Genomic DNA, 26207 nt, shown 5'->3' with positions numbered 1-26207 from the left:
AAGCTATGTGCTGCTGACTCACACATTTTTTTTTGTTCATGACCAGGGAGCCAGGGCGCAGAGAATTGAATACTACTTACTACATACATTCCACTCGAAAAAGTACATTCTTCCAGACAAAATCTCACAACGTATGAAGGAAATGAAGTCATCGAAAAGAAGAATGAATTATGGTCCAGAGGACCGAAATGTAGATGAATTGGATGCTGACCTGGCTTTGGAGAATGATCCGTCTAAGGGCAGCAAAACCAAAAAAGGTCCAGCCTATGCTGGTGGACTGGTCTTGGAACCAAAGAGAGGCTTATATGACAAATATGTGTTGCTTCTGGATTTCAATAGTCTTTACCCGTCAATTATACAGGTTAGCAGATTGTTCTCTATTTCTCAAGCCTTAGGTGGCCGTTTCCGCCTGCTTAATAGATAGCATTCATGGTATATTCAGGAATACAATATCTGTTTTACGACTATACCACGATCAGAAGACGGAGTTCCTCGTTTACCTTCAAGTCAGACACCTGGAATTCTTCCAAAGGTACATTCATCATGACCCGAGTAGCATTTAACTGTGACCATCATCGATTCCATAATACAGTAGTTCTCGATCTGTTAGGTCTTCCAACATCAAATCTATAATTTCCCCAACCCAATCAGAATTAATTGAAAGAAAGATAAATCCAACAATCAAAAGTAATATTTTGCCAAATATCTTTTCCTAATCTCTCAAGGGATATGCAAAAATCCTCAGAACAATGCGACCTAGCTGTTCAGTATTTGTATTAGTGGCTGCTGCTTTCTGTAGTTCAAGTAAAACTAATCTTGATATCATCGTCTAAATTAGTTGTATATGCATTTTTCTTTGCCACGACTTTGAGTTTCTCTCCTTGTTCTGATATGCCCAGTCTAATAGAGATTAGATCATGAATCCTACTATCTGTCTTTGTTTTAGTTGATGGAACATTTGGTCAGTATAAGGAAAAGCGTCAAATTAAAGATGAAGAAGGAAACCGGTCTCAAGTACTGGGAGCTTGACATTCGGCAGCAGGCATTAAAGCTCACAGCCAACAGGTTTGCATTCATGGTTTTGCTTGTGTCTGCAATAATTGCCAATCACTGCATTTTGATGTTTATGTTTATTCATCCTAAACACAGTATGTATGGATGTCTGGGGTTTTCTAATTCAAGATTCTATGCTAAGCCTTTAGCAGAGCTCATAACATTACAGGTAAGTGATACTTTCTGTGTTTTGGAGTGACATGTTTTTTTTTCCCTCTATTCTTCGGATTGTCATGCCAATTCCCTTAACATTGCAGGGGAGGGAGATCCTGCAAAGAACTGTCGATCTTGTCCAGAACCATTTAAATCTAGAGGTCTCTCCTATATTTAGTCTCAGGAAATGCATTTCAGAAGAGACATTAGTAAAGTGTTTCACCATCTCTGCTCTATCAAATCTAAAAAATTAAACATTTTGCTTTTACGTAGGTTATCTACGGTGATACAGATTCAATCATGATTCACAGCGGACTTGATGATATTGAAGAGGTGAAAGCCATTAAATCAAAAGTCATCCAGGAGGTAAGTTAGATAATAGATTTGTCTCTATATAGCTGTCTTTGTTGAAAGGGCTTCTCTGAGCAATTTATAGATTATTACAACAGTATAAACCCAGACATTTGATTTTGGGCATTCTCCTCTCAATTATTTAGGTCAATAAGAAGTATAGATGTCTAAAAATTGACTGTGATGGTATATACAAGAGGATGCTTCTTCTTCGAAAAAAGAAGTATGCTGCTGTCAAGTTGCAGTTTAAGGATGGGAAACCTTGCGAGGTAATCTTTTTTATAAACATTTTTGCAAACCCTTCTTCTAGAAATTTGTGGGTACTAGATGCATTCTCAATGCAGGACATTGAAAGAAAAGGTGTGGATATGGTTCGTCGAGATTGGAGCTTACTCTCTAAGGAAATAGGAGATTTATGCCTGAGTAAAATCTTGTATGGAGGGTATGTTTCGAAACATCCCTGACTAAAGAACATTGGTTTTACTTTCTCATGCAAGCACAACAAGCCTCTTCTTTTTTCGCAGGTCGTGTGAGGATGTTGTTGAAGAAATTCATAACGAACTAATGAAGGTAATCTCTGTTATCATTTATTATTCTTCCTTAATTTGTTTGATCTTCATTATCATCCAACACGTGTTGCTTTGTCCATGGAACAGATAAAAGAGGAAATGAGAAATGGGCAAGTTGCGCTTGAGAAGTATGTCATCACCAAGACATTGACTAAACCGCCTTCAGCTTATCCAGATTCCAAAAGCCAACCACACGTTCAAGTAAGTATGAGAGAGTTATTATTCACTTTATTTGTCCCTGAATATATGCTTTCCATGTATTCACAGAATTTAACTTTCTGATTTGTGTGGGCAAATTATTCTTCACAGGTTGCACTCAGAATGAGGCAACGTGGTTATAAAGAAGGTTTCAATGCTAAGGATACTGTACCATATATAATCTGCTATGAACAGGTTTCCAATTCAGAAGACCAGCTACTTATTATCAGATACCCTATAGGTTTCCTACTAAGTCTTTTATGCTTCCTCGGTGCAGGGTAATGCTAGCTCTGCCAGTTCAGCAGGGATTGCCGAGCGTGCTAGGCATCCTGATGAGGTGAAATCAGACGGCAGCAGATGGTTGGTTGACATAGATTACTACTTGGCACAACAGATTCATCCGGTGGTGTCTCGTCTATGCGCAGAGATTCAAGGAACAAGTCCTGAGCGTCTAGCCGAATGTTTAGGACTTGACCCATCAAAGGTAAAACAGTTTTCATTCAAGCATACTATCGATTCATATTCAGTGATTTCATGATAACTGATTGGAAATAATGTTTTCTTCTAGTACCGAAGTAAATCAAACGATGCTGCGAGCAGTGATCCTTCTAACTCCCTCTTATTTGCTACAAGCGATGAAGAAAGGTAGAGATATCTTTACCATTTGTAATCTGTTATCATATATTTTCTCCACGAATTTGCAATATTCCTAGAACTCAGATCCCCAACAACGTAATTTACATGTAAAAAATGCAGATATAAAAGCTGTGAGCCGTTAGCCTTAACATGCCCCAGCTGCTCTACTGCTTTCAACTGTCCATCTATTACTAGTTCTGTTTGTGCGTCGATTAGTAAGAGACCTGTGACACCTGAAACAGAGAAATCTGATTCCTCATTCTGGCTTAAACTGCATTGCCCGAAATGTCAGCAGGAAGATAGCAATGGAAGAATATCCCCTGCTATGATAGCTAACCAGGTAGTCAAACTTTGTTGAAAAGGATACTAATATGTTACTTTTCTCAGAATATAAAAAACTTCTATTGTTAGGATTTGGCCTGCAGGACAGATGCTTTAGTTATTAAATCATTCTCATGCCTTTCAGGTGAAAAGACAGATTGATGGATTTGTGTCAATGTATTACAAAGGCATAATGGTGGTATGTAAAAGCTTCTGTCGTCGTTTTTTCCCGTAATTCTGAACATTAATTTTTATTAAGTTATGCTGATGACGTTTTCTTGTACATTATGCCTTCAACAGTGTGATGATGAGTCTTGCAAGCACACGACCCGCTCCCCCAACTTCCGCTTGCTTGGTGAACGTGAACGGGGGACAGTTTGCCCAAACTATCCTAACTGTAACGGAACCCTCTTAAGAAAGGTATACGCTCTCATCAGCCTTATAACTCCTATCTCTCTATTGCTTCACAGACTAACTCTTGACTTTGAGCCTTGTCTTATTACAGTACACTGAAGCAGACTTGTACAAGCAACTGTCGTACTTCTGCCACATCTTAGACACACAACATTCTCTAGAAAAGGTTTCTACTTTACAACTTTCTCATCAATTTTTCTTGTCTATATCCCTAAAGTTATGGCTGCCATTTGAAATAACAGATGGATGTTGGCATGAGGATTCAAGTAGAGAAAGCAATGACTAAGATAAGACCTGCGGTTGAATCTGCAGCAGCCATCACTAGAAGTATTAGAGACCGGTGTGATTATGGATGGCTGCAACTCACAGACATAACAATTTGATAGTTGTAATACTCATCTCATGTAACTAAATTAATCTTTTATATAATCTTCTTCAGACATCATTATAATCAAACTACTCAGTTTTGTTCATTCCTAAAGCCCATTATTAGCATTACTATAACTGAACATTGAAAACTGGCAAATACTATAACTAAAAAACATTTGGACTCCTGCGTCTGGCACAAACTAGAGGAAGTCTGACCAGTTTGACGCCGGATCATCATCACTGTCTCTGAATGTTATCTTCAAAACAGAGTGGCTGCGGAAAAGCACATTTCTTGGCTTGCTTGAGGTATTTCTAGGGAGTGAGGAGCAGCAAGAAGAGTCTCCAGGTTCAGGTCTTGCTCTAAGGTCTCATTGATCAATGTCTGTGTTGGAGGTAGAACCGGTGGTAACCGAATTGGGTTTAGGCCTAAACCATTCATAACGGCTAAAGTCTGCATTAAGCAGGTATTAAGTTATGTTCAGATGATGGCTTTTGCAAATCAGACATTGATAGTATATGATCTAAGCAAGTAATTAGAGAACCTGCACTTGAAGTTGAAGCTGCTTCAGATATTCAATAGCTTCATCAAGCATAGAGGCTTTATCAGTCTACAAACAAAAGAAGAAGAAAAAAATAAAATCAAAACACAACACTGTTTCTCACATCTCTGATTCGAACATCTTTCATACCTTGTTGGAATTGGGTATGAGTTTCTGCAAAGCTTTCATTTTCTCGTTGATCTTGCTCCTCCTCTTCTGCAAAAAAAAAAAAAAACAACATCTAGTTATTAAAATCTCTCAATTAGTTAGGCTGTTTGTTTTCTTTCATTTCAAAATAGGAATCTTGAAAGGATAAAAAGAAGAAACCTTTTCAGACAAGTTGTGGAAGTGTGCATCCATGTTTCTCTTCAACGAATTTTTCTGTCTGCCTCCATTTCTCTTCAGTGTTACCCATTACATTACATACAAAAGAAAAAAAAAAAGAAACACAAATTTTGGTTTTGTTTTCTTTCTCAACCAAAGCCATTGAAGTTTCTTGGCAACTAAAAAAAGCAAGTTAACCTTGTTTTCGAAAGCGTATTTGTCTTGGCTAGTTTCAGCGACTCCATTACCGACGGAAGGGAAGGTCTCACCGGAGGAAACACTTGTCTTGGGTGGTGAAGAAGGATGAGCTGTCGGAGCACGGGAAAGAATCTGTCGGAGAAAGCTCGAGAGTTCGTCGGAAGAAGATGCAGGAGCAAGACGATCACCAACGTCAGAATCACCCATAACTCTCTCTCTCTCTCTCTGTTTACTACACTGTGTGGCTTTTCGTAGTAAAAGGTTTATTATAGGCGGGGAGGTAGGTGCGTGAGAACACGCCCATAGGAGAAGCGCGTGAGGGCTTTAAAGAGTGAGTGGCGTGCCGAATCCCTATAGACATAATCTGGTGTCTCACTCACATCACTTATGTTGTGAATAGTTCCCTTTGTAATTTTGTATTTACTTCACACAACTATATAGTTAAAATCAAACTATGAACTGACTAGATTTTTTACCCAATTTAAACAAGGAAAAAAAAAAAGTAAAATGTTATTATTTTTAAAACATTATTATGGACTAAAAGTAAAAAAAAAAAAGGAAAAATAAATGTAAAAAAAGGAAAAAAAAAAGTAGAAAAAAGTAAAAAAAAAATTATTTTCTTTTTGGTTTTCTTTCAATGTGATAAGTAAAATATAGATAAAGATATTTAACCATTTTAGTAAATGAAACGGTTGAACAAGTGTATTGATAAGATAGAGCATTGATAGTCATAAAGTATACTATTTAATTATTATTACGACTAAACATGAAAAAGGACAATTACTTGAAAAGTAAGGTCTTGCACCAGTTTCACCATTTTTGACAAATTATTACAGAAAAAAAAAAAAAACTTAAATCTTTTTTTTTTCTTTTTGTTTTTGTTGTCCAGTGTCGTCCACAGGTAAGAAACGTCCGTCTTGGGCGATAATAAACTTAAAACTGCATGCATTTCGGAAGATTATGTTTAACATAAAAAAGAAAATGAAAGAGGGTCCGAAGGGGAAAACTACATAAAGCATCCCAAGGGAAAATTAAAAAAGCAAAGCAATGGGCAGTCAGAAATAAGAAATCAAGTCAAGCTTGACATGTTTCTACCCTAATAAAACAATTAAACAACTGGCTGGTTGCAAAGAGGACACTTGTTCCTGACCATTAGCCAGTCCCTGATGCATCCGAAGTGATAGTCATGCCCACAATCCAGTTTCGAAGCTTCTTCACCTTGCTTCAACTTGTCCTGACAGATCACACATATCTCCGATTCATCACTGCTGTTTTCATACATCCTTCTTCTTACGTTCTCATCAGTGACTTCAACGGTTAGCCCAGCGTTGACACCTTCTCTTACATTTTGTGGGCGATTGAAAATTTGTGCCTAGGAAATTTTTTAAAAAATATAACATTTCAATTTTTTTTCTAAAGTGTTGTGTAAATATTTTCCCATCCTAATTCCACGAATATTGTTTTCATAAGCTCTAAATATATTTTAATGCTAAGATAGATATGCAATACCTCGTACGCGATGACGTCTTCATGAGAGGGTACAACGAATACATATTCGTCTGATGATGAAGCTGTTTCGGATTGCGCCTCACTGTTCCATGGGCGGAACCAATCCTCGATCACTTCTACCTATACAATTTCCACAAGTCTATTATATTAAAAAAGCTTTCTTTCTCTTTATCCAAAAAGATAAAAAAAAAAACATTAGTAAATTTTTAGGTATACACTTTAACAATTCTTTTACTCAAGAAACCAAAATGGAACATATAACCTTATCAAAGAAAGTTATTCTTTGGAAAATACAAATACAACTGACTAAATTACCAACACTAAAAGCATTTAAAATTAATGTTATCTCCCAAAAAACTGTAAAGTTCTAAGATACAAGTTTATAGCTAAGTTACTACTAAGCTAGTAACTCACCACTTCATTTAACAAAAAAAAAATCCATAGATTCAATATTAATCATAGTAGCAGTATTCAAAATTTGCTGCGCAAACACAAAAATCAAATACCAAACAAAAAGACGCACTAAATAATAACGTAGATATCACAGAATATCTATATATAAAACAAATAATTTTATCTTTTTTTTTTTGAATTTTGTGTAAATAGTTTTCCATCCTAGTTTTGTGAATATTGTTTCATAAGCTCTAAATGTATTTTAATGCTAAGATATATATACAATACCTCGTATGGGATGATGTTCTCGTGAGAAAAAAAATCTACATATTCGTCTGCCGATGATGTTGTTTCATAGTGCACACTGATCCACTCGTTGTTCGATTCTACCTAGACAATTTTCACAACTCTATTATACCCAAAAGCTTTATTTCTCTTTCTCAAAAAAAAAAAATACATTAGTAATTTTTTCTTTATACAAACTCTAATAATTCTTTTACTCAAAAAACCAAAAATATTCACTACTTCTTCTAAAAAGATGCATAGATTCAGTATTAATCATAGTGGCAATATTCAAAATTTCCCTCGCAAACACATAAATTTAAAACTAAACATAAAGACGCGCCAAATGATAACGTAGAATTTACGAAATATCAAAATATGAAAACAAATCATTTTTATTTCTTTCTTTCAAGTTTTGGGTAAATAGTTTATCATCCTAGTTCTGATAATATTGTTTCATAAGCTCTAAATATATTTTAATGCATATATATATATATATATATATATATAAATAAATACCTCGATGATGAGTTCATGAGAGGATACATCTTGGCTAAGTGATGATGCTGTTTGAGATTGCTCACGGTTCGATAAGTTGAACCAGTCCTCGATCAATTCTACCTATACAATTTCCACAAGTCTATTATATCCAAAAGCTTTATTTCTCTCTATCTCTCTCTCTCTCAAAAAAAAAAAAAGAAAAAAAAAAAGATAATTACCCGAGTAAGTGCCACTAGACGTAAATCAGGCTCAGTTGTTGGTGAGATGGCATAAGCGTCAGCAGTTGGGTTAGTGTCAGGTGAATCAGACTCAGTTGTTGGTGGGATGGCATTAGCGTCAGCAGTTGGGTAAGTGTCCCAAAGTTCCCAGTCGTCGTCAAGCAAAAGCCTTTGGTAGCTAAAAGAGCTATCAGCAACCTCCTCCTCCCCCTCGTCCGGGATCCGAGAGTTGTTGTTGTTGTCGTCTCCCTCTTGATCCATACTTTTGGAGAAATTTACTCTACCTGATGTGACAAGGAGGTGCTAATCAACTTGTACAGTATTTATAATGACAAGTAACACTAGGTTTAACTCTTGTCTTGAAATGCAAATTTCTTGAGTGGTCAGGATTAGTCTTAATTTGATAAACTAATACAAGAAAAAAAGACGTTTATCACCACAAAACAATATCTTGTGTGTCTCCTCTGTTAAAAGGAAAAAAAATACAATGCCAAATTAAGTTACAAGTTTCATATACACACATGCATGCCCATGGATTAAATGATTTTAGCTACTTTAAGGATAAAAATGGTTTTTAACAAATCTACTTAAAGGGGGAAAAGACAAACGATTTACCATTTTTGGGTAGATTTGAGTCCACAGATGCTAGGAAAATACTACTTTGACAGCTAATCAAATTGGAACTTTGCTAGACTAAGGAGATTTGTTTTAAAACCTGCTTTATTAATAGTTAACTTTTTATAATTAAAATTGTCTTTATTTTATAAATTGCATTTACTCTCAATGGAAACTATCATTTATAATGCCAAAAACTAATAAATGTATTAATTTCTGTCTTTTTGTAAATTTCTGCTTTCCAACATCATTTGAAGTAACGCTTCCTTTTTTTTTTTTTTTATAAACCGGAGCGAGAAACGCAAAGTTGGTTTTTCCCGGTAGTTAGATGATACCGTTACTTGAGTCTTCTGGGCTTTAAAGAGATCATTTGGGTCCAATTAACAGAAGCGAGTTCCAATTAAATACGTAAATGGGCCTGACGCTAGAGGATAATTAGACTTCTGCCCATTTTAGACGTCTCTTAAAAACACATCACAAGAGTAACTATAAAAACTTGATTTATATAACTGGAAGTGATTTGTAAATTGTAATATTGGTTTCTCTCAAAATCACGTATTATTTTAGATTGGATATGTAAAGAGCTCACTAGTGTCGTCGATTCGTATATGTCTCTGTATGACAAATTAGGCATGGTGATAATGTAGATAAAAGTTTCATCTTTTTTTTTTTTTTTGTCGCCTCGTTTCATCTAGACATTATAAAGGTTATTCCATATAGAGAAATTGGTGAGATGTTGAAGTAACTTTTGTGTGATCATATGAAAATAATGACATTTTTTTTCCCTTGAAAGAAGCAAAGAAAGAGACAAGCAACAAGACAAGAGTGTCCCCACGCATGTGACCACCGTAACGTTTAGCCATATTAGAAAAAGATATCAATTATATTGGTTAGGTGAATTGAAGAATACAAATTTTAATTTATGCAATTGTATATAATTTATTAATTATTATCAACATCTCTATATCATTTGTAGAAAGATCAATTATATATCACTATTAACAACATATAATAATATCATCATTGCTAATTTTTGACAGACTCTTCCGCAGAAACACTGTTTCCACAAATTTCAAGTAGGTATTGACAAAACAGTCACTAGAAACTGTATTACTGTTGTTTATTATAATGTTTTAAAAAGGTAATTGTCGCTCTAAATTGAGCTATCTTCTTAAATCTTACTTATCAAGTGGGTTACCTTCTTTACTAATCGTTTCTTCATTTTCTCTTTTGGGAGAGGTGGGAAAAAGATTCAACCTTTGTCTAAGAAAAGAAAAACAAAAAAGATGCTTAATCTGTTTCTTTTGTTCCTCTCTTCAAGGATTAACATATCAATGATGCCCGGGTTTTAGTACCTAAACATCTCTTTTGTCTTGTCTTAGAAAAACCTCCTCAAGCAACTACAGTAGATCGAACATCACTCAGATTTCTCTCTGTTTGTCTCTTTCTCTCTGCATAAGCTAAGGAGCGATGTCGGCGTGCATCAATGGCTTATGCAGAGCCGTAACAGTGTCGCTTCTCCTACATCTTTTTCCCTTCTCCTTCTTCTTCTCTTTTTCCTCAGCTTGCTCTAATGGAAATTGCCAGGTTCTTGATTCTCTTTGCTTATTATTCCTCTGTTTATGGCTATCAAATTGGGGTCTAAATCTTTAGGGATTTGGCATTTTTTTCTGTGTGTCCTTCTCAGATGCTGGATTCATGTTCCTCAGCCACTGATTGTGTCCCAGGTTTATATTGTGGAGACTGTCCTGCCGTTGGGAGAAGTAAACCCGTCTGCACAAGAGGCCAAGCCACAAGTCCAACTTCCATTGTAAGATTTAGTTTTTTTTTTCATTTAATTGGGTTTTGATTTTCCAGTCTGAAAATGTGTATTTCATAGATAGTGTAGATCAATTGGTTGTATCACAAGTTTTAAACTTTGAAGATGGGTTTTGCTAAAAATATTATTTGGTTCTATCAAAATAGTGTAGATCATGTGGTTATATCAAAAGTTTTGAACTTTGAAGATGGGTTTTACTGAAGAATTCATTTGGTTGTATCAAAAGTTTTGAACTTTGATGATGGATTTTGCTGAAGATTTCATTAGTTGTAGCAAAAGGTGTAGATCATTTGGTTGTATCAAAAGTTTTGAACTTAAAGATGGGTTTTGCTTGCTGAAGATTTGTTCAAACTTTGTGGTGATGAAATCTGTGTTTTCTGTTGTAGATAAATGGATTGCCTTTTAACAAGTATACATGGTTGATGACTCATAATGCCTTTAGCAATGCAAATGCACCGCCTTTGCCAGGTGTTGAGAGGATTACATTTTACAATCAAGAAGATACCATTACTAATCAGCTGCAAGTAATGTCCTTATTTTCCAAACTCTTATATTGGATTCCTCTTTCTTGGGTAAAACTCTTGAATATGTTTTCTTTATTTGCTCTAGAATGGCGTTAGAGGGCTAATGCTGGATATGTATGACTTCAACAACGATATCTGGCTTTGCCATTCCCTTCGAGGGCAATGTTTTAACTTCACCGCTTTTGTAAGATATTTCTTGAGCGTAACTAATAAACTGTTTGGATCGAAAGTTGAAACCCGAATGGATTGGTTAATGTGAAATTTGTTTTCTTTTTGAATCAGCAACCTGCAATTAACACACTGAGGGAAGTTGAGACATTTCTGAGTCAGAACCCAACAGAGATTGTTACTATCATAATTGAAGATTATGTGCACAGGCCTAAAGGCTTATCAACTCTGTTTGCGAACGCTGGTTTGGACAAATACTGGTTTCCTGTTTCGAAAATGCCCAAAAAGGGAGAAGATTGGCCTACTGTGACTGATATGGTGCAAGAGAATCATAGACTCCTGGTTTTCACTTCTGTTGCTGCGAAAGAAGATGAAGAAGGTGTAGCTTATCAATGGAGATACATAGTTGAAAATGAGTGTGAGTATATTACAAAAAGTTTAAATCTTTGATATCTAAATTTTCTCTGAGAATAATCTTCTCTTACAACTTTCTTATTGTTGTGTAAAGCTGGGGATCCCGGGGTGAAGCGAGGTTCTTGTCCTCACAGAAAAGAGTCACAACCTTTAAACTCAAAAAGTTCATCGCTTTTCTTGATGAATTACTTCCCGACAATTCCGATTGAGAAAGACGCTTGCAAGGAGCACTCAGCTCCACTTGCTGAGATGGTTGGGACTTGTCTCAAGTCAGGAGGGAATAGAATGCCAAACTTTCTAGCTGTTAACTTCTACATGGTATTGAATCAATCATAAAACTAAAACATGACAGTTTTTGCGAGATTTTGCTAACAAAACCATAATATTGCAGAGAAGTGATGGAGGCGGCGTTTTTGAAATTCTGGATAGAATGAATGGACCGGTACTTTGCGGCTGTCAGACTCTTGCGGCTTGCCAGGTAATAGCTTGTCTACTTGCGCTAACATTACTTACGGATATGAAACCATCTAAAACGGCTACCCGAATTTTGGTTCTTGATGTTACAGCCAGGGGCAGCTTATGGTTCATGCAAAAATGTTACTCTACAGACAAGAACTCCAAACATGGATTCAACAGCTGGAAGTTACTCAGGTGGAAGCTACTCAGGTTCAGTTCAGTTCTCAAAATCCTTAGCTTCTGCAGTCTATCCACGAAACACCGTTGTTGTCTTCTGCTTCTCATGGCTTCCATTGCTGATTTTTCTACTATGACACACCCAATTAAACCATTTGGAGAGATTCTTAGGTTAGAGAATCTTGATCACTTCTTTAGGACGAATGAGAGATCCTAAGTTCAGGAAACATGAGCTGCCTTAGAAAACGTGCCCGATTTTATTCTTGCATTGTAGACTGCAGAGTTATAGGCAGAAATCTTATGTATGTGTGTCTTCAGCTTCTGTTGAATGTTATGCAACTTATATATATATATATAGACACAATTCTACTCCAATAGAAACTTTACTGAATAATTTTTATATATGTTATTGATGGGAGAACAGAATATATATGTGGATTCAATTTCATGAATTACTATGTACACAACAAGCAAGTAAAATGTAGAACAACAACACTAGACAGCATGCAGCAATGGTGGAGGATTCTGAGCATTGAGGAGCAGTTGAATGGGTTTGATCTGAAGTGCAGGACTGATAGTAAGTAAAGCAATGAAGCAATCCACAGGAACTCTAGTTCCCCATAAGTTGATGGATTCAAGTTTTCTGCATTTGTTTACAAGAACCAGAAGGCCTCTCTCTGTCACATGGCGGCAACACCACATCCCGATTGTCTGAATAAGGGATTCCGATTTCAGAAAGTGATTCTAATGATTCCAGAGAGAAAAGTAGATGGATATAGATGATCCTTGTTACCTTAAGATGATGGCAGCGTTCTGCAATGGCGAAAAGAGACTCATCGGTTATAAAAGTTCCTCCTATGTTTAGGTGTTGCAATGAAGAAGTTCTTGATATCTGTCAAATAAAATTCAAGATTCTCTGAGGTGACGAACAAATATTCAAGATTCCAGTTCCACATATAAAGAAAAAAGTATTTACATTACCAGTTGAACAACACCGGAATCAGTAATGGCAGTCATGCCCCATAAAGAGACAGAGTTTAGATTGGCTACACATCTTGCAGAAGCTATCTGGTGAAGTCCATTATCAGTAATATGACAACCCCATCTGCTTCTAGATCTACAAATATTGAAAACAGAAGCTATATGAAGAAAACAGAGCTTGTATTTGACCAAGTCAAACTCCCTGAAGATAAAGCTGGAAACTTGATCATAGAAGAAGAAGCAGATACAGAGAGGGAGAGAGAGAGATTACATGTCGAGTTCTTTGAGGTTGTAAGCAAGGTGAACGAGACGAGAAGTAGAATCGTCGTCCATTCTCCAACCAGCAAAGCTCAGAGATTCTCTTCTCGCCATCGATTGATTCACAGCTTTCCTCCATTTCTTGCAAACCCCACTTGCCCTAAAAGACAACAAACAACTTCAATCTCTTACAAGAACTGAAAAAGGATCAAAATTTGAAACGATCATGAAACACATACTGCGCCAAAACGGTGAAAGAAGTAACAAACGAGAATATATAAGCCAGAAGGTCTAACGGCAAACGATCGATCGCTGCTTCTTCATCCATGACTTATATATGAGTAAAGAGAAGAGCTTCTTCAATCAAAATCCTGCAGAAGCTTTTATGTATCAAGAAAAGATTGTAATATATATGCGAAACTCGTTTTCATCAATAGATGTTCATAATCATAATTGCAGAGGAAGAAGAAGAAGAAGATGTTGTCATTTTCAGTTTAACTGCAGAAGATGTGGTCATCGTTCCGTCATACTTTTGAATCGTTTTTAATTTAATTATTTATATGGTTTAATTAAATGTTTTTATTACACGGTCCAACATTTTGCGTGGGAAAAACATACACTCTACCCGGTCTTTTTCTTTTGTACGCCACGTGGCACATGCCACACCCGACGGATCGTTTTTAAGATCTTTCTTTTCACTCATTAACAATACATTTTTTTTTTGTTACTTCACAAAATATTTAAATGTTAGTGATTGATAATTTGATATAACATATACTTAGTATTCAATGATTTTTATCCACGATAACAGTAAAGAAGGAAACTTGTCTAAATAGAGATTTTGCTGAAAAGATTCGTTTCACATCCTCCAAATTTTCAACAGATATCATGAGTTGTAAAACTTGTAAAGAGCAAAGACCACATATCAGATGATACGAAGAAAATTGTATCCACACAGACAATACGAGTTTGGCACAGACTCTATTTCTCGGTTTGCCAAACAAAATTCTAAGAGATGAAACTCTTGAAAACTTAAGCAAATCGAATAAATTCACACGTGAATTTATTTAAAGTACATATGATTCGGATGATTTCACTTATACAACACATACATGTTTCAAAAACTCTACATCAGTCGATAATTTTTCCAAAACAGTAGACGATAAACACGTCTGAATCTCGATGTTTCCTTGTTCTGTTCCAGGATAAGCAATGAGTTTGCCATCACAAGTATTTCCCGGTCCAGCTCGAACCGCAATCGGTTTACCCCAGCCAAAATCATTTCCATATACATTGAACCGAGGAGAGCTAGCAATCACTATAGAGTTGCTCAAAGCCTTAACATTCATTATACTCGGTCTCTTCACCCAATCCGCAGCAAACTCTCTAACCTTTTCATTCGTTTGTGAACCAACACTTGTGTTTATTTGCAAAGCAGCCCAACCAAGACCATTGTTAAGCATCTCCGCGACGGTGGTCGTCGCCGTAGCGAACCCGACCATATTCCCGAAACACTCTTTCTTAAGCGGAGGGTCTAGTCTTTGCCTCATATCCACCAGTAACTTGCAATGAATCACTTCTTCCGGACTCAATTCACTGTTTCTGATTATCGATCTCCACATATACGCCGAAACCGCTTGAAGCGACGATATCTTCCGGTCATCAACACTAACCTCGCCGTTGGCTTTCGCTTTCAGCTCAGAGACGTTTCCACTTGTGAATCGAAAAATCTTCTCTTGTATCAACGATGAAGTAACAACAACCCGGTTCGGTGTGTCTGTCTCTGAGGTCGGAATTCGAATCGGATACTCAATCCCGTCGAGAAACCATCCACGGAGAAGCAAAGGAGGAAACTTTCTCCGGTGATGGGGATCAAACCCGTTAAAGCAAATCTCCGACCAAGAATTGAAGAAACTCCAAAACGAAGATCCATCAGCAACTATATGGTTATAACCAAATCCAATAAAAACTCCATCTTTCAGTTCCGTTACTTGAAACGCGATTAACGAATCAGAGATCCCTTCACAGCTTGTAACTCCGTTCGCCGGGAAAAAACGTTTCAAGAAATCAGGGACATGACCATCGAGAGGCTCTAAAACATCACTCACCGAAACGGATTTAGCTGAAGCGTGGATGAATTTGGCACCTGAACCATCACAATCTACGTGAAACGACGCTGTTCCGTCGTCTTGGTTCTCGACCTTGACGAGACGACCGGCGAATGGGTAAAAGATGTTCAAAGCGACGGAGAGAGAGGATTTTAATCGAGAGACAAATTGGGTTTCCGGGTCGGGTTGAGGAAAGAGAAGACCTCTTTGTGGGTATTCGGATCGAAGAAAGAAGAGATCCCATGGAGTGAGATGGATCTTAACCCGATCCGATTCCTCGTTGTAGCTCTCTGGTCGTACTATGCTCTTAGAGATCACTTCAACAACTTCATCTCCCATGTTTTTTTTTTTTTTAATTTCGCAACCAGAGAATAAAAACTATCCAACTACTACGGTAGTACATTTACTTATCCTCGTACAAATCAGACATGATCACACATCACATACCAAACAAACTGAGCTACACAACGTGTTTCACACTTGGATAAAAACTGTGCTAGGTAGACCGTTATTGGGTTACATAATTGAGCCCATTACTGTCCGTAGGCCCATTATCAACTCTGGTGGCGAGTCTAGCGGGATCCGGTTAGATACAATCTCATTACAAAAAACAAAAAGCACTACATATCTAGATTTTGTACACATAAACTTAGACACGAGACTTGCACAATACCAAACTACTGAGATAGCCCATTAAGACTCCCTAGGCCCATTATTAATATTTTTTTAGTGAAAGTTTTTTGACTGAGATCGGCAGATTGCGGCAAATCCGGCGGCGAGCGTAGTCGATTCCGGTCAGGTACGTTCCCGTTTATGAGTCTCTTGATGTATTTGAATCGATTCGTTGATGGTAATCCAGCACGAAAAAATTGCATTGAATTCGGTGAATCTTGAACACGAGAGAGTCCAGTCAGTGGTTTCGCTTAGTGTTACACATTCAATTTACTGAAGCAAATCATCTCATACAATGTGCACATACTCTTTAAATCCAACATCATTCAATAATTTATCCACTACGTGAGGCTGTAAGCAAGCCTGAAAATCAATACTCTCTTGATCGATTCCTTGGAACACAACGAGTCTCCCATTGAGATACGGTGGTCCAGCTCTTGCAGCTATCGGTTTACCCCAACCGAAATCGTTGCAGTACATATCGAACCGGTGTGAGTTTGTGACCACTAAATCTTTGCTGCCAACAGAAACTGGAATCTTGACATTTTTCACCCAATTCTCTGCAGATTCTTTTGCTTTTTCATCCGTTTGTGACAGCTCCATTTTGTTGATTTGCGTAGCCGCCCAGCCTAGCCCTTGGTCCAGCAGCTCCCCAACCGTGACTGTGGCTATCCCGGTCTGGCTCACATTCCCAAAACACTCTTCTCCTAGCGGTGGATTGAGTCTTTGCCTCATGTTTATAGGCAACCTGTAATGGGTCTCTTCTTCTCGGCTCATGCCACTGTGCTCGACCATTGAACACCATATATGTGCTAACACTGCTTGAATAGACGAGATCTTTTGATCAGCCTCGCCGTTGGCTTCAGCTTCCAGTTTCAAAGCATTATCCTTTGTGACATGGAACATCTTCTCTTGTAAATTGGTTGATGTTACAAAACTAGTTGGTTTTGTTTCAGGGTCTGGGATATGGATTGGATAATCAATCCCATCAAAGAACCAACCTTTGAGTTGAAGATGACGTTGCAAGGTCTCGGATCCCGAATCCTTGAAGCAAATCTCAGACCATGCGTTGATGAACCTCCAGATTGAACTGGCGTCAGCCACAGTTGAGTTGTAACCGAAGCCGATGAATATCCCGTCTTTCATCTCTGTCACTTGAACCATAAGTAAAGATCTTGAGACACCGTGGTAGTTCTTGATTCCGGTCGCAGGGAAAAAGGAACTGAAGAAACCAGGGACAGAACCAGACAGCTTAAGTACATCACTGAGCTGGATGTCTTTAGCCACGGCGTGAACAAACTCCACACCTGAACCATCGCAGCTGATGAAAAACGAAACAGTATCGTCTTCGTTCTTTACCTTGACAAGACGACCAGCTAGAGGATAGAAACCATCAAGTGCAACAGAGAGTGAAGCTTGCAATCGAGAGACGATGATGTCAATTTTGGGATCAGGTTTGGGAAAGAGAAGACCTCTTTGAAGATAACCAAAGCGAAGACGAGCGAGATCCCATGGAGTCAGATGAATCTTCTTCTTCACAGTAGTCGGTTCCTTAAAGTTTCTGAGACTTACGATGCTCTTTGAGATCACCACAAAGTTTCCTTCCATCGTTACGGAGCTTTTTGGGTAAACGTGAGGCTCTCTTTCTTCTCGAAGGCAATCGTGACTTCTGTATGTATAAATGAGTCCATTAATTAACCTGACCAACAAACAGGTTACATCATATACTTTATATGGTACCACTAATAATTAAAGACTCTGTGCCCTCCCTCGTTTTTCATATTTTATTTTGGTATTTTGTGATATGTATAATACAACAAACCTGTTTAACAGAAAACAAGTATAAACAAAGACTAGGTTCGTGTAACTGAATATAAAATCTCTGTTAAGAAAAAAAAAAATCTAAATGATTGGCTCGTATTTGGCATTACTTTTATCTTCTTTTGTTAAAGTATGACTTTATAATGTCTTTATCGTTGGTTGATGCTGATGCTGATGCTGATGCTGATGCTGATGCTGATGCTGATATAAAATTTTAGTGCAATACAACACATGAATGTCAATAATTTAACAATTACAAAGTATATTTATTAATTGACTTCAATTCTTGGATTCTTTTTTTTTGGGTCAACTGGATTAATATTGAGTTAAAGATAGGGTTTACAAAGAGACTTGAGGAAAGTCATACCAGTGTACATGATACAGAACTAATATAAATGTTTTTATATGTTAAGCTAATAGCGTGAGTTTTGATAATGTTTCACTCACACACACAGAGATGGTAGAAAAGTCACGAGACAAAACACATCAATCGTGTAAAATTGTTGACCAAAGCATAAAGCCATGAAGCAATATCCACATCCACTAGTCCAATGTCTGTAGTTTCGAAGCTTGATGGGCCTCCTGAAGGCCCATTTTGATACAGTTTTATTGGTTAAACAATTATCGGGCCCAATAGTCTAGTACATGATTGTTCTTCTATACGTATGTCACCGGAGAATCCGGCGGCGACGAAACGGTTCAGAATTTTGATTCTGCTTCTCATTGTGCCGCCGCAACTACCCGACTAACTAGCTTTCATATTCCTTCCATCTGATTTGATAATGGCGAAAACTAAGCAACAAAAATCTAAGCCTAAGAAACAACCGCATCAGGTTCGTCATGTTTCTCCAAGCCTTTTATTTTAATTTCGATTTGCTTATTAAACTTCAACATATCTGATTTTAAAATTCCTCTATTGCTGCTGCTTTGGTTCAACACATATTCGATTAGTATTGTCCTGTTATGCTATGTCGTATCATTGTAAAGTTTTGTGTTTTCCGTTGTTTGATTGATTCATAGGTGAAGAAGAAGAAACAAGGAAAAGATTGTGATCTCTCTCAGTTTCGTGCTCAGCTTGACGCTTTAGGGCTTAAGATTATCCAAGTTACTTCAGACGGTAATTGTTTCTTCAGGTCTGTGTTTTTGTTTTGATCATCGAATTCGTTTATGTTTGAGAAGACAAAGCAAATTGTGTAAGATTGACTTGTGATTATTCTCTTCACAGGGCACTTGCCGATCAACTAGAAGGCAATGAGGATGAACACAACAAGTACCGTAACATGGTTGTACAGTATATAGTGGTAAGTAAGTGGCATTTCATACAAGTCTAGATTTTTGGAAGTACCCACCTATATATATATATATACTCTCAATGGCTTTTACAGAAAAATCGTGAGATGTTTGAGCCTTTTATTGAAGATGATGTCCCCTTCGATGATTACTGTAAAACCATGGATGACGATGGCACTTGGGCTGGGAATATGGAACTACAGGCTGCTTCTCTTGTCACACGCAGTAATATTTGTATTCACAGGGTAACAATAATGCCTCTTTTCATGATCTGTTCCCTTTTAACACATACGTCTGTTTGAGCATTTGTCTATTTGTTGTAGAGCATGTCACCGCGTTGGTATATACGCAATTTTGAAGATACACGAACCCGCATGATCCATCTGTGAGTACTTGATTCTGCTGATTACATGTATGATCTGCTAAGATGGAGATTTTTGAATTTGCATGTATTTAATAGTTCCTTTTGAAGGTCGTACCACGATGGGGAACATTACAACAGTGTGCGTTCCAAGGAAGATGCTTGTGGGGGACCAGCCAGACCTGTTATAATAGAGGTTTTACTTCAAACCTTAGCTCGCTGTTTATAGTATACATAAATGTCTGTGTCTCTGTCCTAATAAATTCCAGTTTTGTGAAAGGCTGATGCTAAAGTTTCAGCAGCAGCTAAACAAGCGAAAGCCACAGAGAGCAAGTCCAAAAACAAAGATGATAGACGTAGTGTGGATGCTGGGGATATCAAAGTGGTTATGTCTGGTAGTTGCTGTGACAATGCTGAAAAAGCTGAACAGGTGATAAGACGATACTTGTTTAATGTGTAAGAAAATATGATCATTTGTTATCTCTTATCCGGAATCTCCCTTTAGGTTCTAGTACAAGTAAATGGTGATGTCGATGCTGCGATAGAATTCCTGCTAGCAGAGAAGGGAATGGATTCTTATGATTCAGAAACCGCCTCTGCAGCAGATACCACAAATGCAAAGGAAGTAATTGATAGTACAATGGATAATAACGAGCAACACAAAGAAGAATTGAACCAGGAGGAATCAGCTACCTGCAGTGACATCGAAACAGTCCATGCCAAGTGCAGTTCACAGATTGATGATAAGGTTCGTTGACTCAGTTAAACATGAGAAAGCTTTTTCCTTTAGATTGCATAAAGGATATGAACGGATTTTTACAAAAACTGCAGAAGGTCCCGAGGAATAAATCCTGTCCATGTGGTTCTAAGAGGAAATACAAGTCTTGCTGTGGAACAGCAACTGGGAGATCCTCTGTTAAACTATTAGTGTAAGTTTCTTAAATCTGTCCTACTAAACTTTCAAAACAGGACTGAACTTAAGATCAGAGTTTACTAATTAATTTGCAGGAGCCAAACAATGGAGTCGAAGAAGGGAAGGAAGAATACGAGGAGAGGAACATCAGATGAAGTTGAAGCTATTGCACCAGATGTTGGTGCTCTGTGTATATAATATATTACTCAGTCAAATAAGGTGATTACACTTTCACTATTCACACCAAAACCCTTTTGTCTGTTTTAAGCGAAAACAGTGAGTGGTTACTATAAAGAGGTTTGGTTTCTCTCTTTTACAGGGGAAAACTGATGATTATTTGAAGACTCACTGCAAATTTCACAAAACAGCTTCAGGTCTGTTATTAGTATGAAATTCAGTTTAGGATTTAGTAGCTTTTGTTGTCTGATTAAATTATTGAAAGAAGTAACTCTTATATCGACCCAAGAGCATATATACTCACATAGACGGAGCCAAAAAAAAAATAACTCGAGAAATGGTAATTCAAATGATCCAAAGCATATTTGGATTCACTCTAAGCTCAGATGATGAATGAATCAGTGACGAAATAAGTGGAAGTTGTTAGGAGTGTGGTGGTGCCAAGGAGAAGGGTGAGGAGAGAATCCTGATGATGCTGCTGCCATTCCCGCTCGTTTTCCTCCACCGTCTGATTGTTTTTCCGATCTGACTGCTGTCGTCGTCATGGCTAGCGATAGATCACTCCCCAGTGATCTTTCCTCATCTCTAGTCCTATTCTTTAAAATGTCATCAAAACCAAATATAACAATTTTCTTAATTATCTTCAAACAAAACCAAAATGATATATATAAACAAACACGAACATGAACACTCTTACATCGGATTTGAATCCTAACTCTTCCAAGTTTGATTCTCCCAGACTTAGATCAAGATTATGACCATTCCACTTCATCTCTGTTGGGGTTTACCAGGAAATTGATGATTGGGGGTAAACTTGTGTTTTTTCTCAAGGCTAAAAATAAAATATTACCTGGGATAAGGTCTTCTTCCTCGTATACTTTAGGGTCAAAATTGGTGACTGCATCTTTCCCGTTACACTTTATTGCGGCTTTATCATAAGCTCTGTATTCAAAATCGCATGTGTAAAAAGTTAAATATTTCGTACCAATATTTATTATTTGAAACGTGATGATGCGACGGTGAACAACAACATAACAGTACCTTGCAGCTTCAATCTCGGTATCAAAGAGACCCAGATAAACGTACCTTAAATGAGAAAGAAATCAAAACAAACAGGACACATTCGAATTAATGAAGAAAGAAAAGTTTTAAAATTTGACTAAAAAAACCTTCAAAGTAAATTTACTACTTTTTGTTGAGAAATTGACCCAAACGAGACTCCCATCTACCACATTTGTGCAAAGTAACACCTCTGTATTTAGAACTGCCTCTTGGAAACCCAGTGCTTTGCCTTCTAAGAACATGCATAAACTCTTCCTTTGTCAAATTTCCCATCTGCACACACACACACAATAGCAAATATTTTTAACAGTATTTTTCTTCTGACTAGTATTAAAATCACTAGAACCTAATAATATATAACCTGTTTCAAATCGTCCATGTAGTCTTCAATGTCGAAATTAATATCTGCATCTGCACCTCTAAATTTAATTGCCGCTCGATCGTAGGCACTGCCACAAATAATTACTAACCCAAAATTAATTCTATAACTAGGTAAAAAAGAATAGTACTAAAGTATTAGGTTCATGCTAATTGATTATTTGGTAGAGGAAACATACCGAGCAGCGGCATGTGCTGTGTCAAATCCACCTGCATATGCATATGTAATGTAACACCAATCAGAAGAAACAAATATGGACACACACATAACAGTAGATTCGTAAACAAATTGATATGAACCCATACCTAGGTACACTTGCTTCCCACAGTCCCTGCATAATTATATTCCAAAAAACGTTTTATGAAAAATAACTCAAGTGATTAAAAAAAAAAGGTATACAATAAATAATAAAGGTACAAGATATGAGATGGTTGATATTATGTAAAAAAGGGAATACCAAATATGTGACTCCCATCTTCCGGTTCGTCGGTAAAACGTAACTCCTCTGTACTGAGAGCTACGTGACCGAGGACCGCGTCGGCTCTTCTTTAACGGCGGGGATATCTCCGGCGCCGGCTCTTCTGGTCGTCGACCCGACCCACTTGGATCCGACTTACCGACACTTTGGTTTATGTTGTTGAAACCGGAACCAAACATCTCTCGAACTCCTGGTTCCATGACTTGACTCGGGAAGAAATTCCGGGTCACCGGAGGCACAGACGGTAGCCACGTGGTAGATTGGCTCACGTAGTTTGACACGTGTCCGAGCCGATTCCCTCTGCTGTCTTGTTCATCGTGATGATCCGGTGAGTCGTTAAGGTTCCACATTCTTTCTTTTTTCTTTTCTTGATCAAAAGGAAAGAAGAAGAAAATTTGGGGAGAAACAATAAAGACTAAGAGATGAGAAGACAACAAGAACGAGTAAAGGTTATTATATAAACTCGTAATAAATAAATAGATTACGAAGAGGATCCATATGAATACAAATATCTGACCCTATTCATCCATCACTAGAGTGGTGCAGAACAATGATATATATTAGAAAAAAAAAAAAAAGTTTATGTATACGAAATAAAAATATATGAAAATGATGATTCTTTCCCAATACAAGGGGCATGAGACTGTCTCCTAGTTTTTGGTCTCCTGGGTATTTGACATCACTGCATTTTTCTCTTTTAAAAAATATATATATATATGAAAAAGAGGAAAGCAAAATTCAGAAATTCAAAAATTATTATGGACTGAAATGTAGGATGTAGATGGGAGTATATGTCATCTTATTTAATTTCTTGTACTATTTTAATTTCTCCTACTCCAGCTTGGTACTCTAATATTTATCATTTTTTCACTCTTTTATATATATATATATATATATATCGTTTTCCCTCTCTTTGTATATAGTAGACTAGTAGTACTCGATAATTATATTTGTCCATTGTAATCTGAATACATAAATATGAGAGACAGATATATTACAAATAATTTTAAAATAAAAATAAAAAACGATGAACAAATCCGTGAAAAGAGTTTTGTATGAGGAAACAAAAGAAGCAAACGGAGATAATGTGATGTAAAAAATTAAAAAGGGATGTGATACCGAAAATGCCCCAATCCAAGAGTACGGGAAAACAAGTCTTCTTCACTCTCTCTTGGCTTTCCCATGCGTGTTCTCACGCTCCCTTTTCACATGTTATTAATAATATTTACATCAACTTTTAAAGAAACAATTAACCGATATCATATAAAAATCGGTTTGCTAATATACGGTACCTATGCATCGGTTTAGTATTTTAGGAAAATATGTAAATTTAAAAAATTTATATTCAGCATATGTTATATGTACAACAGTTTTTTTGTTTGTTCTTAGTTAATAATCAGGAAAGTTAATTCTCACTAAAATGTACTAATATTTCAAGCAATAATTAAAATTCAACAAAGACATCTTGGTGAAGTGTAAACAAGAGAATATTAGAGGAGTGTCTCCCTGCCGACCAAAGAAAAAAGAGATTATAATGTAATCTTTATAAGACAATTTTTTTTAAAACGCATATTACTAAATACGTGTTAAGTAGTTTTAGGTAAAAGCAAAGAATAGGTGTGGGTAAGAAGAAGAAATAAAGGAGAGCGAAAGCGTGAAAGAAGAATAATATACATATACAAGTGGGGAGGGTGGAGGAAAAAGCCAAACCTTCCCCTAATGGAACTATGACGATGCTTTGATGCTCTCTGTTTCTTTCCCTAAGTAGTAATTATATCAAGAAACCCTCTCTCTATATGCATCTGTTGATGATATATAATATGTTTGTGTTGTCGATTCCACAATGGCCATCTTTGCCCCACCATTGTCTCGCTAACAAATCATATCGGTCGGATTGATAAGTTTCTCTTTCTTTTTATATCGTAGATTGCCTTTTTTCCCCTATCATGGAATCCAACCACTTAGAAGATGCCTCAAGAGGAGATATTGTTACCAAACTATCAAATTATTGATTGATTAGCATATATATTTGTGTTGTGTAACAAAATGTATGGAAATCAAAATCTAGGATACATGTATATATGTTGAATATTTATGATTTGGCTTTAAATTTGATCATATATGAACTGAAAACCCATGATGTATATATCAGTTTACGTACTGCCATTTCAACTATTGTATCCAAAACTAATTTAGATTTCGACTAAAATTAATAGTGTTTTTTTTCTTTCTAAAACTTGTGAGAGGTTTAAAAAATTGTTTCTAAATTAGAGTTGTTTTGTTTAATGTCTTCACATATTTCATAAAGATTCAGTTTCACGACATTTTTAGTTATGTTTATGCTTGTCCACGTCTTTGATTCAATCTTATCATCATGATGATAATCTTTATATAGCCAGTTTTTGACTAAACAACGTAATTAAAATATTAATCTTAAAAAAATTATGTACATGATAAACGTGGCTTGTATAAAAACCTTTCACTAGTGATCGCTCTATTAAAAACAAAAAAAAAATAACTTTAAAATAATGAGAGACACATATATAAGACCAAAAGTGTGTCGGCACAATCATCTCAAAACGTAGAAATCCTATAATTTGTAGGTAGACTAGAATATGTTTTATTTATTTGTTCTTTAATTTATATTAAAAAAAAAAAAGAGAGCCGATGACAGCTTGGAAACATCGGACGGTTGTCGATAAAATCATCCTCGTACTGTCGGTGAATCCAGACAGTTGAAAATAATGTGGGCTCCACATTTCATTTAAGATCACGGAAGCTTTGATTTGATTACCTCTCTGCTAAAACGTGACTCACGTGAATACAACACTCTCTTTTTTTTCTTATTTGAAGTATCTAGCTAACCTGTTTCACATCTAAACATGTACTACTACTACATAACACATATCTACTTCGTCATAATGTCCTTTATATAGATATGTCACTGTAGTTGATTGCTGTTGTATTTAATAATTTGCATTCAAATCTGGGAGCAGGGTGGCTTTTTAGAAGCTTTAACTTATGCATATTTCATTTCAAACAATAATCTCCTCAGTCGCTTGAAATAACTAAAATATCACTCTTCTTGGCGTTGTGTGAGTCGTGAGATATAGAGGCTACGATTAGGTGCTGGTGATGCTGAAAACTTTGCCTCGAATTGGAATTGAAGAAACTTTCTACAAATAAATTGTTTATTTATTTATTCGACCAATGCAAACCAAATACTGTAGTACATACCACATTGGTATAAGGCATCGCGCAAGAAATCGACAAAATAAGAATAATAAAAGAAAAAAAGAAAGAATCAAACTTGTGAAAAGGAAAATCTTTTGAAAGTCGTCTTATTCGTCTAATACGAAAGTCAGTCACCTTTATATTTTCAGCTCTTTGCAGAACGAGACCGCACCTTGATTTTGTCCGCAGTAAACAACAAACAAACTGGCGATATCTCATGGGCTAAACTGGGCTTACCAAATGAGTTGAGGCCTTAATTAGACCCAAAAGTT

The 26207-nt window shown here is 36.6% G+C and overlaps 9 protein-coding genes across 12 annotated transcripts in view; 3 read left to right on the top strand and 6 right to left on the bottom strand.

The window, feature by feature from the left end:
* LOC17875048 (DNA polymerase alpha catalytic subunit) overlaps positions 1–4168 on the top strand; it is an 8556-nt gene extending 4388 nt beyond the window's left edge. The window contains exons 13-30 of the mRNA XM_006282359.2: positions 47–361; positions 443–532; positions 947–1065; positions 1150–1222; positions 1311–1367; positions 1480–1572; positions 1704–1826; positions 1902–1999; positions 2082–2127; positions 2214–2327; positions 2436–2519; positions 2602–2808; positions 2893–2969; positions 3081–3300; positions 3427–3480; positions 3582–3701; positions 3787–3861; positions 3938–4168. Of these exons, the coding sequence (XP_006282421.2) occupies positions 47–361; positions 443–532; positions 947–1065; positions 1150–1222; positions 1311–1367; positions 1480–1572; positions 1704–1826; positions 1902–1999; positions 2082–2127; positions 2214–2327; positions 2436–2519; positions 2602–2808; positions 2893–2969; positions 3081–3300; positions 3427–3480; positions 3582–3701; positions 3787–3861; positions 3938–4078 (2106 nt within the window). The 3' untranslated portion in view covers positions 4079–4168. The remainder of the gene's footprint in view (positions 1–46; positions 362–442; positions 533–946; positions 1066–1149; positions 1223–1310; positions 1368–1479; positions 1573–1703; positions 1827–1901; positions 2000–2081; positions 2128–2213; positions 2328–2435; positions 2520–2601; positions 2809–2892; positions 2970–3080; positions 3301–3426; positions 3481–3581; positions 3702–3786; positions 3862–3937) is intronic.
* Positions 4169–4267: 99 nt separating this feature from the next.
* Positions 4268–5347, bottom strand: LOC17875280 (transcription factor ALC). The gene is made up of 5 exons (XM_006282224.2): positions 5126–5347; positions 4931–5002; positions 4754–4819; positions 4607–4672; positions 4268–4515 (listed from the first exon to the last, which is right to left on the bottom strand). Exons 1-5 carry the CDS (start codon positions 5330–5332, stop codon positions 4324–4326), a joined length of 603 nt encoding a protein of 200 aa, XP_006282286.1. The 5' UTR covers positions 5333–5347; the 3' UTR covers positions 4268–4323.
* A 706-nt stretch (positions 5348–6053) lies between these two features.
* On the bottom strand, positions 6054–8365 carry LOC17875735 (E3 ubiquitin ligase BIG BROTHER-related). 2 transcript variants are annotated; one of them, XM_023790019.1, is made up of 5 exons: positions 8029–8365; positions 7829–7930; positions 7316–7417; positions 6635–6754; positions 6054–6497 (listed from the first exon to the last, which is right to left on the bottom strand). In XM_023790019.1, exons 1-5 carry the CDS (start codon positions 8287–8289, stop codon positions 6234–6236), a joined length of 849 nt encoding a protein of 282 aa, XP_023645787.1. In that variant the 5' UTR covers positions 8290–8365; the 3' UTR covers positions 6054–6233. The 2 variants fall into 2 exon arrangements, with proteins under 2 accessions (XP_023645787.1, XP_023645788.1); XM_023790020.1 differs by lacking the exon at positions 7316–7417 and having other exon boundaries at positions 8029–8364.
* A 1496-nt stretch (positions 8366–9861) lies between these two features.
* LOC17876455 (PI-PLC X domain-containing protein At5g67130) lies at positions 9862–12603 on the top strand. The gene is made up of 8 exons (XM_006280440.2): positions 9862–10230; positions 10331–10453; positions 10849–10986; positions 11072–11170; positions 11269–11572; positions 11663–11886; positions 11960–12046; positions 12135–12603. Exons 1-8 carry the CDS (start codon positions 10114–10116, stop codon positions 12336–12338), a joined length of 1296 nt encoding a protein of 431 aa, XP_006280502.1. The 5' UTR covers positions 9862–10113; the 3' UTR covers positions 12339–12603.
* On the bottom strand, positions 12584–13963 carry LOC17875261 (F-box protein At5g67140). Its single transcript, XM_006280987.2, has 5 exons — positions 13680–13963; positions 13454–13600; positions 13183–13318; positions 12995–13093; positions 12584–12912 (listed from the first exon to the last, which is right to left on the bottom strand). Exons 1-5 carry the CDS (start codon positions 13766–13768, stop codon positions 12697–12699), a joined length of 687 nt encoding a protein of 228 aa, XP_006281049.1. The 5' UTR covers positions 13769–13963; the 3' UTR covers positions 12584–12696.
* Positions 13964–14440: 477 nt separating this feature from the next.
* On the bottom strand, positions 14441–16344 carry LOC17874775 (uncharacterized acetyltransferase At3g50280). Its single transcript, XM_006280398.2, has one exon. The coding sequence runs from the start codon at positions 15885–15887 to the stop codon at positions 14538–14540; it is 1350 nt and encodes a 449-aa protein (XP_006280460.1). The 5' UTR covers positions 15888–16344; the 3' UTR covers positions 14441–14537.
* Positions 16345–16392: 48 nt separating this feature from the next.
* LOC17875873 (protein ENHANCED PSEUDOMONAS SUSCEPTIBILTY 1) lies at positions 16393–18043 on the bottom strand. The gene has a single exon (XM_006280417.2). It carries the CDS (start codon positions 17826–17828, stop codon positions 16509–16511), a length of 1320 nt encoding a protein of 439 aa, XP_006280479.1. The 5' UTR covers positions 17829–18043; the 3' UTR covers positions 16393–16508.
* Positions 18044–18712: 669 nt separating this feature from the next.
* On the top strand, positions 18713–21085 carry LOC17877316 (OTU domain-containing protein 3). 2 transcript variants are annotated; one of them, XM_023777178.1, is made up of 11 exons: positions 18713–18874; positions 19062–19174; positions 19267–19346; positions 19461–19576; positions 19655–19716; positions 19804–19888; positions 19973–20122; positions 20198–20440; positions 20524–20621; positions 20701–20824; positions 20925–21085. In XM_023777178.1, the coding sequence occupies exons 1-10, from the start codon at positions 18824–18826 to the stop codon at positions 20801–20803; spliced, it is 1101 nt and encodes a 366-aa protein (XP_023632946.1). In that variant the 5' UTR covers positions 18713–18823; the 3' UTR covers positions 20804–20824; positions 20925–21085. The 2 variants fall into 2 exon arrangements, with proteins under 2 accessions (XP_023632946.1, XP_006280643.1); XM_006280581.2 differs by having other exon boundaries at positions 18714–18874; positions 19267–19342; positions 19427–19576.
* On the bottom strand, positions 21016–23333 carry LOC17874967 (AP2-like ethylene-responsive transcription factor TOE3). Of its 2 annotated transcripts, none has more exons than XM_006280642.2 (9): positions 22681–23328; positions 22529–22554; positions 22402–22432; positions 22206–22293; positions 21972–22117; positions 21824–21868; positions 21633–21724; positions 21480–21556; positions 21016–21378 (listed from the first exon to the last, which is right to left on the bottom strand). In XM_006280642.2, the coding sequence occupies exons 1-9, from the start codon at positions 23049–23051 to the stop codon at positions 21181–21183; spliced, it is 1074 nt and encodes a 357-aa protein (XP_006280704.1). In that variant the 5' UTR covers positions 23052–23328; the 3' UTR covers positions 21016–21180. The 2 variants fall into 2 exon arrangements, with proteins under 2 accessions (XP_006280704.1, XP_023632954.1); XM_023777186.1 differs by having other exon boundaries at positions 21282–21373; positions 22681–23333.
* Between the last annotated feature and the right edge of the window lie 2874 nt (positions 23334–26207).

This window comes from Capsella rubella, unplaced genomic scaffold (genome assembly GCF_000375325.1).
Source record: "Capsella rubella cultivar Monte Gargano unplaced genomic scaffold, Caprub1_0 scaffold_8, whole genome shotgun sequence".
Classification (NCBI taxonomy): domain Eukaryota; kingdom Viridiplantae; phylum Streptophyta; class Magnoliopsida; order Brassicales; family Brassicaceae; genus Capsella; species Capsella rubella.
The sequence above is the reverse complement of the archived record's forward strand: the minus strand, read 5'-3'. Positions and strand labels throughout refer to the sequence as shown.

Excerpts from the sequence above, each read along its gene's own strand:
- LOC17875280 (XM_006282224.2), bottom strand. The coding sequence starts at position 5,332 with ATGGGTGATTCTGACGTTGGTGATCGTCTTGCTCCTGCATCTTCTTCC. Across the intron at positions 4,820-4,930 it reads TCCACAACTTGTCTGAAAAG|AAGAGGAGGAGCAAGATCAA; the intron begins GTTTCTTCTTTT and ends TTTTTTTTGCAG. Across the intron at positions 4,673-4,753 it reads TCATACCCAATTCCAACAAG|ACTGATAAAGCCTCTATGCT; the intron begins GTATGAAAGATG and ends TTTTGTTTGTAG.
- LOC17875735 (XM_023790019.1), bottom strand. The coding sequence starts at position 8,289 with ATGGATCAAGAGGGAGACGACAACAACAACAACTCTCGGATCCCGGAC. Across the intron at positions 7,931-8,028 it reads GTCTAGTGGCACTTACTCGG|GTAGAATTGATCGAGGACTG; the intron begins GTAATTATCTTT and ends GAAATTGTATAG. Across the intron at positions 6,755-7,315 it reads AGAACATCATCCCATACGAG|GTAGAAGTGATCGAGGATTG; the intron begins GTATTGTATATA and ends GAAATTGTATAG.
- LOC17876455 (XM_006280440.2), top strand. The coding sequence starts at position 10,114 with ATGTCGGCGTGCATCAATGGCTTATGCAGAGCCGTAACAGTGTCGCTT. Across the intron at positions 10,231-10,330 it reads GCTCTAATGGAAATTGCCAG|ATGCTGGATTCATGTTCCTC; the intron begins GTTCTTGATTCT and ends TGTCCTTCTCAG. Across the intron at positions 10,454-10,848 it reads CCACAAGTCCAACTTCCATT|ATAAATGGATTGCCTTTTAA; the intron begins GTAAGATTTAGT and ends TTTCTGTTGTAG.
- LOC17875261 (XM_006280987.2), bottom strand. The coding sequence starts at position 13,768 with ATGGATGAAGAAGCAGCGATCGATCGTTTGCCGTTAGACCTTCTGGCT. Across the intron at positions 13,319-13,453 it reads AACCTCAAAGAACTCGACAT|ATCTAGAAGCAGATGGGGTT; the intron begins GTAATCTCTCTC and ends CAATATTTGTAG. Across the intron at positions 12,913-12,994 it reads AACGCTGCCATCATCTTAAG|ACAATCGGGATGTGGTGTTG; the intron begins GTAACAAGGATC and ends TCCCTTATTCAG.
- LOC17874775 (XM_006280398.2), bottom strand. The coding sequence starts at position 15,887 with ATGGGAGATGAAGTTGTTGAAGTGATCTCTAAGAGCATAGTACGACCA.
- LOC17875873 (XM_006280417.2), bottom strand. The coding sequence starts at position 17,828 with ATGGAAGGAAACTTTGTGGTGATCTCAAAGAGCATCGTAAGTCTCAGA.
- LOC17877316 (XM_006280581.2), top strand. The coding sequence starts at position 18,824 with ATGGCGAAAACTAAGCAACAAAAATCTAAGCCTAAGAAACAACCGCAT. Across the intron at positions 19,717-19,803 it reads CGAACCCGCATGATCCATCT|GTCGTACCACGATGGGGAAC; the intron begins GTGAGTACTTGA and ends TTCCTTTTGAAG. Across the intron at positions 20,123-20,197 it reads ATGCTGAAAAAGCTGAACAG|GTTCTAGTACAAGTAAATGG; the intron begins GTGATAAGACGA and ends ATCTCCCTTTAG.
- LOC17874967 (XM_006280642.2), bottom strand. The coding sequence starts at position 23,051 with ATGTGGAACCTTAACGACTCACCGGATCATCACGATGAACAAGACAGC. Across the intron at positions 22,294-22,401 it reads ACAGCACATGCCGCTGCTCG|TGCCTACGATCGAGCGGCAA; the intron begins GTATGTTTCCTC and ends TATTTGTGGCAG. Across the intron at positions 21,725-21,823 it reads ACCGAGATTGAAGCTGCAAG|AGCTTATGATAAAGCCGCAA; the intron begins GTACTGTTATGT and ends TTTTGAATACAG.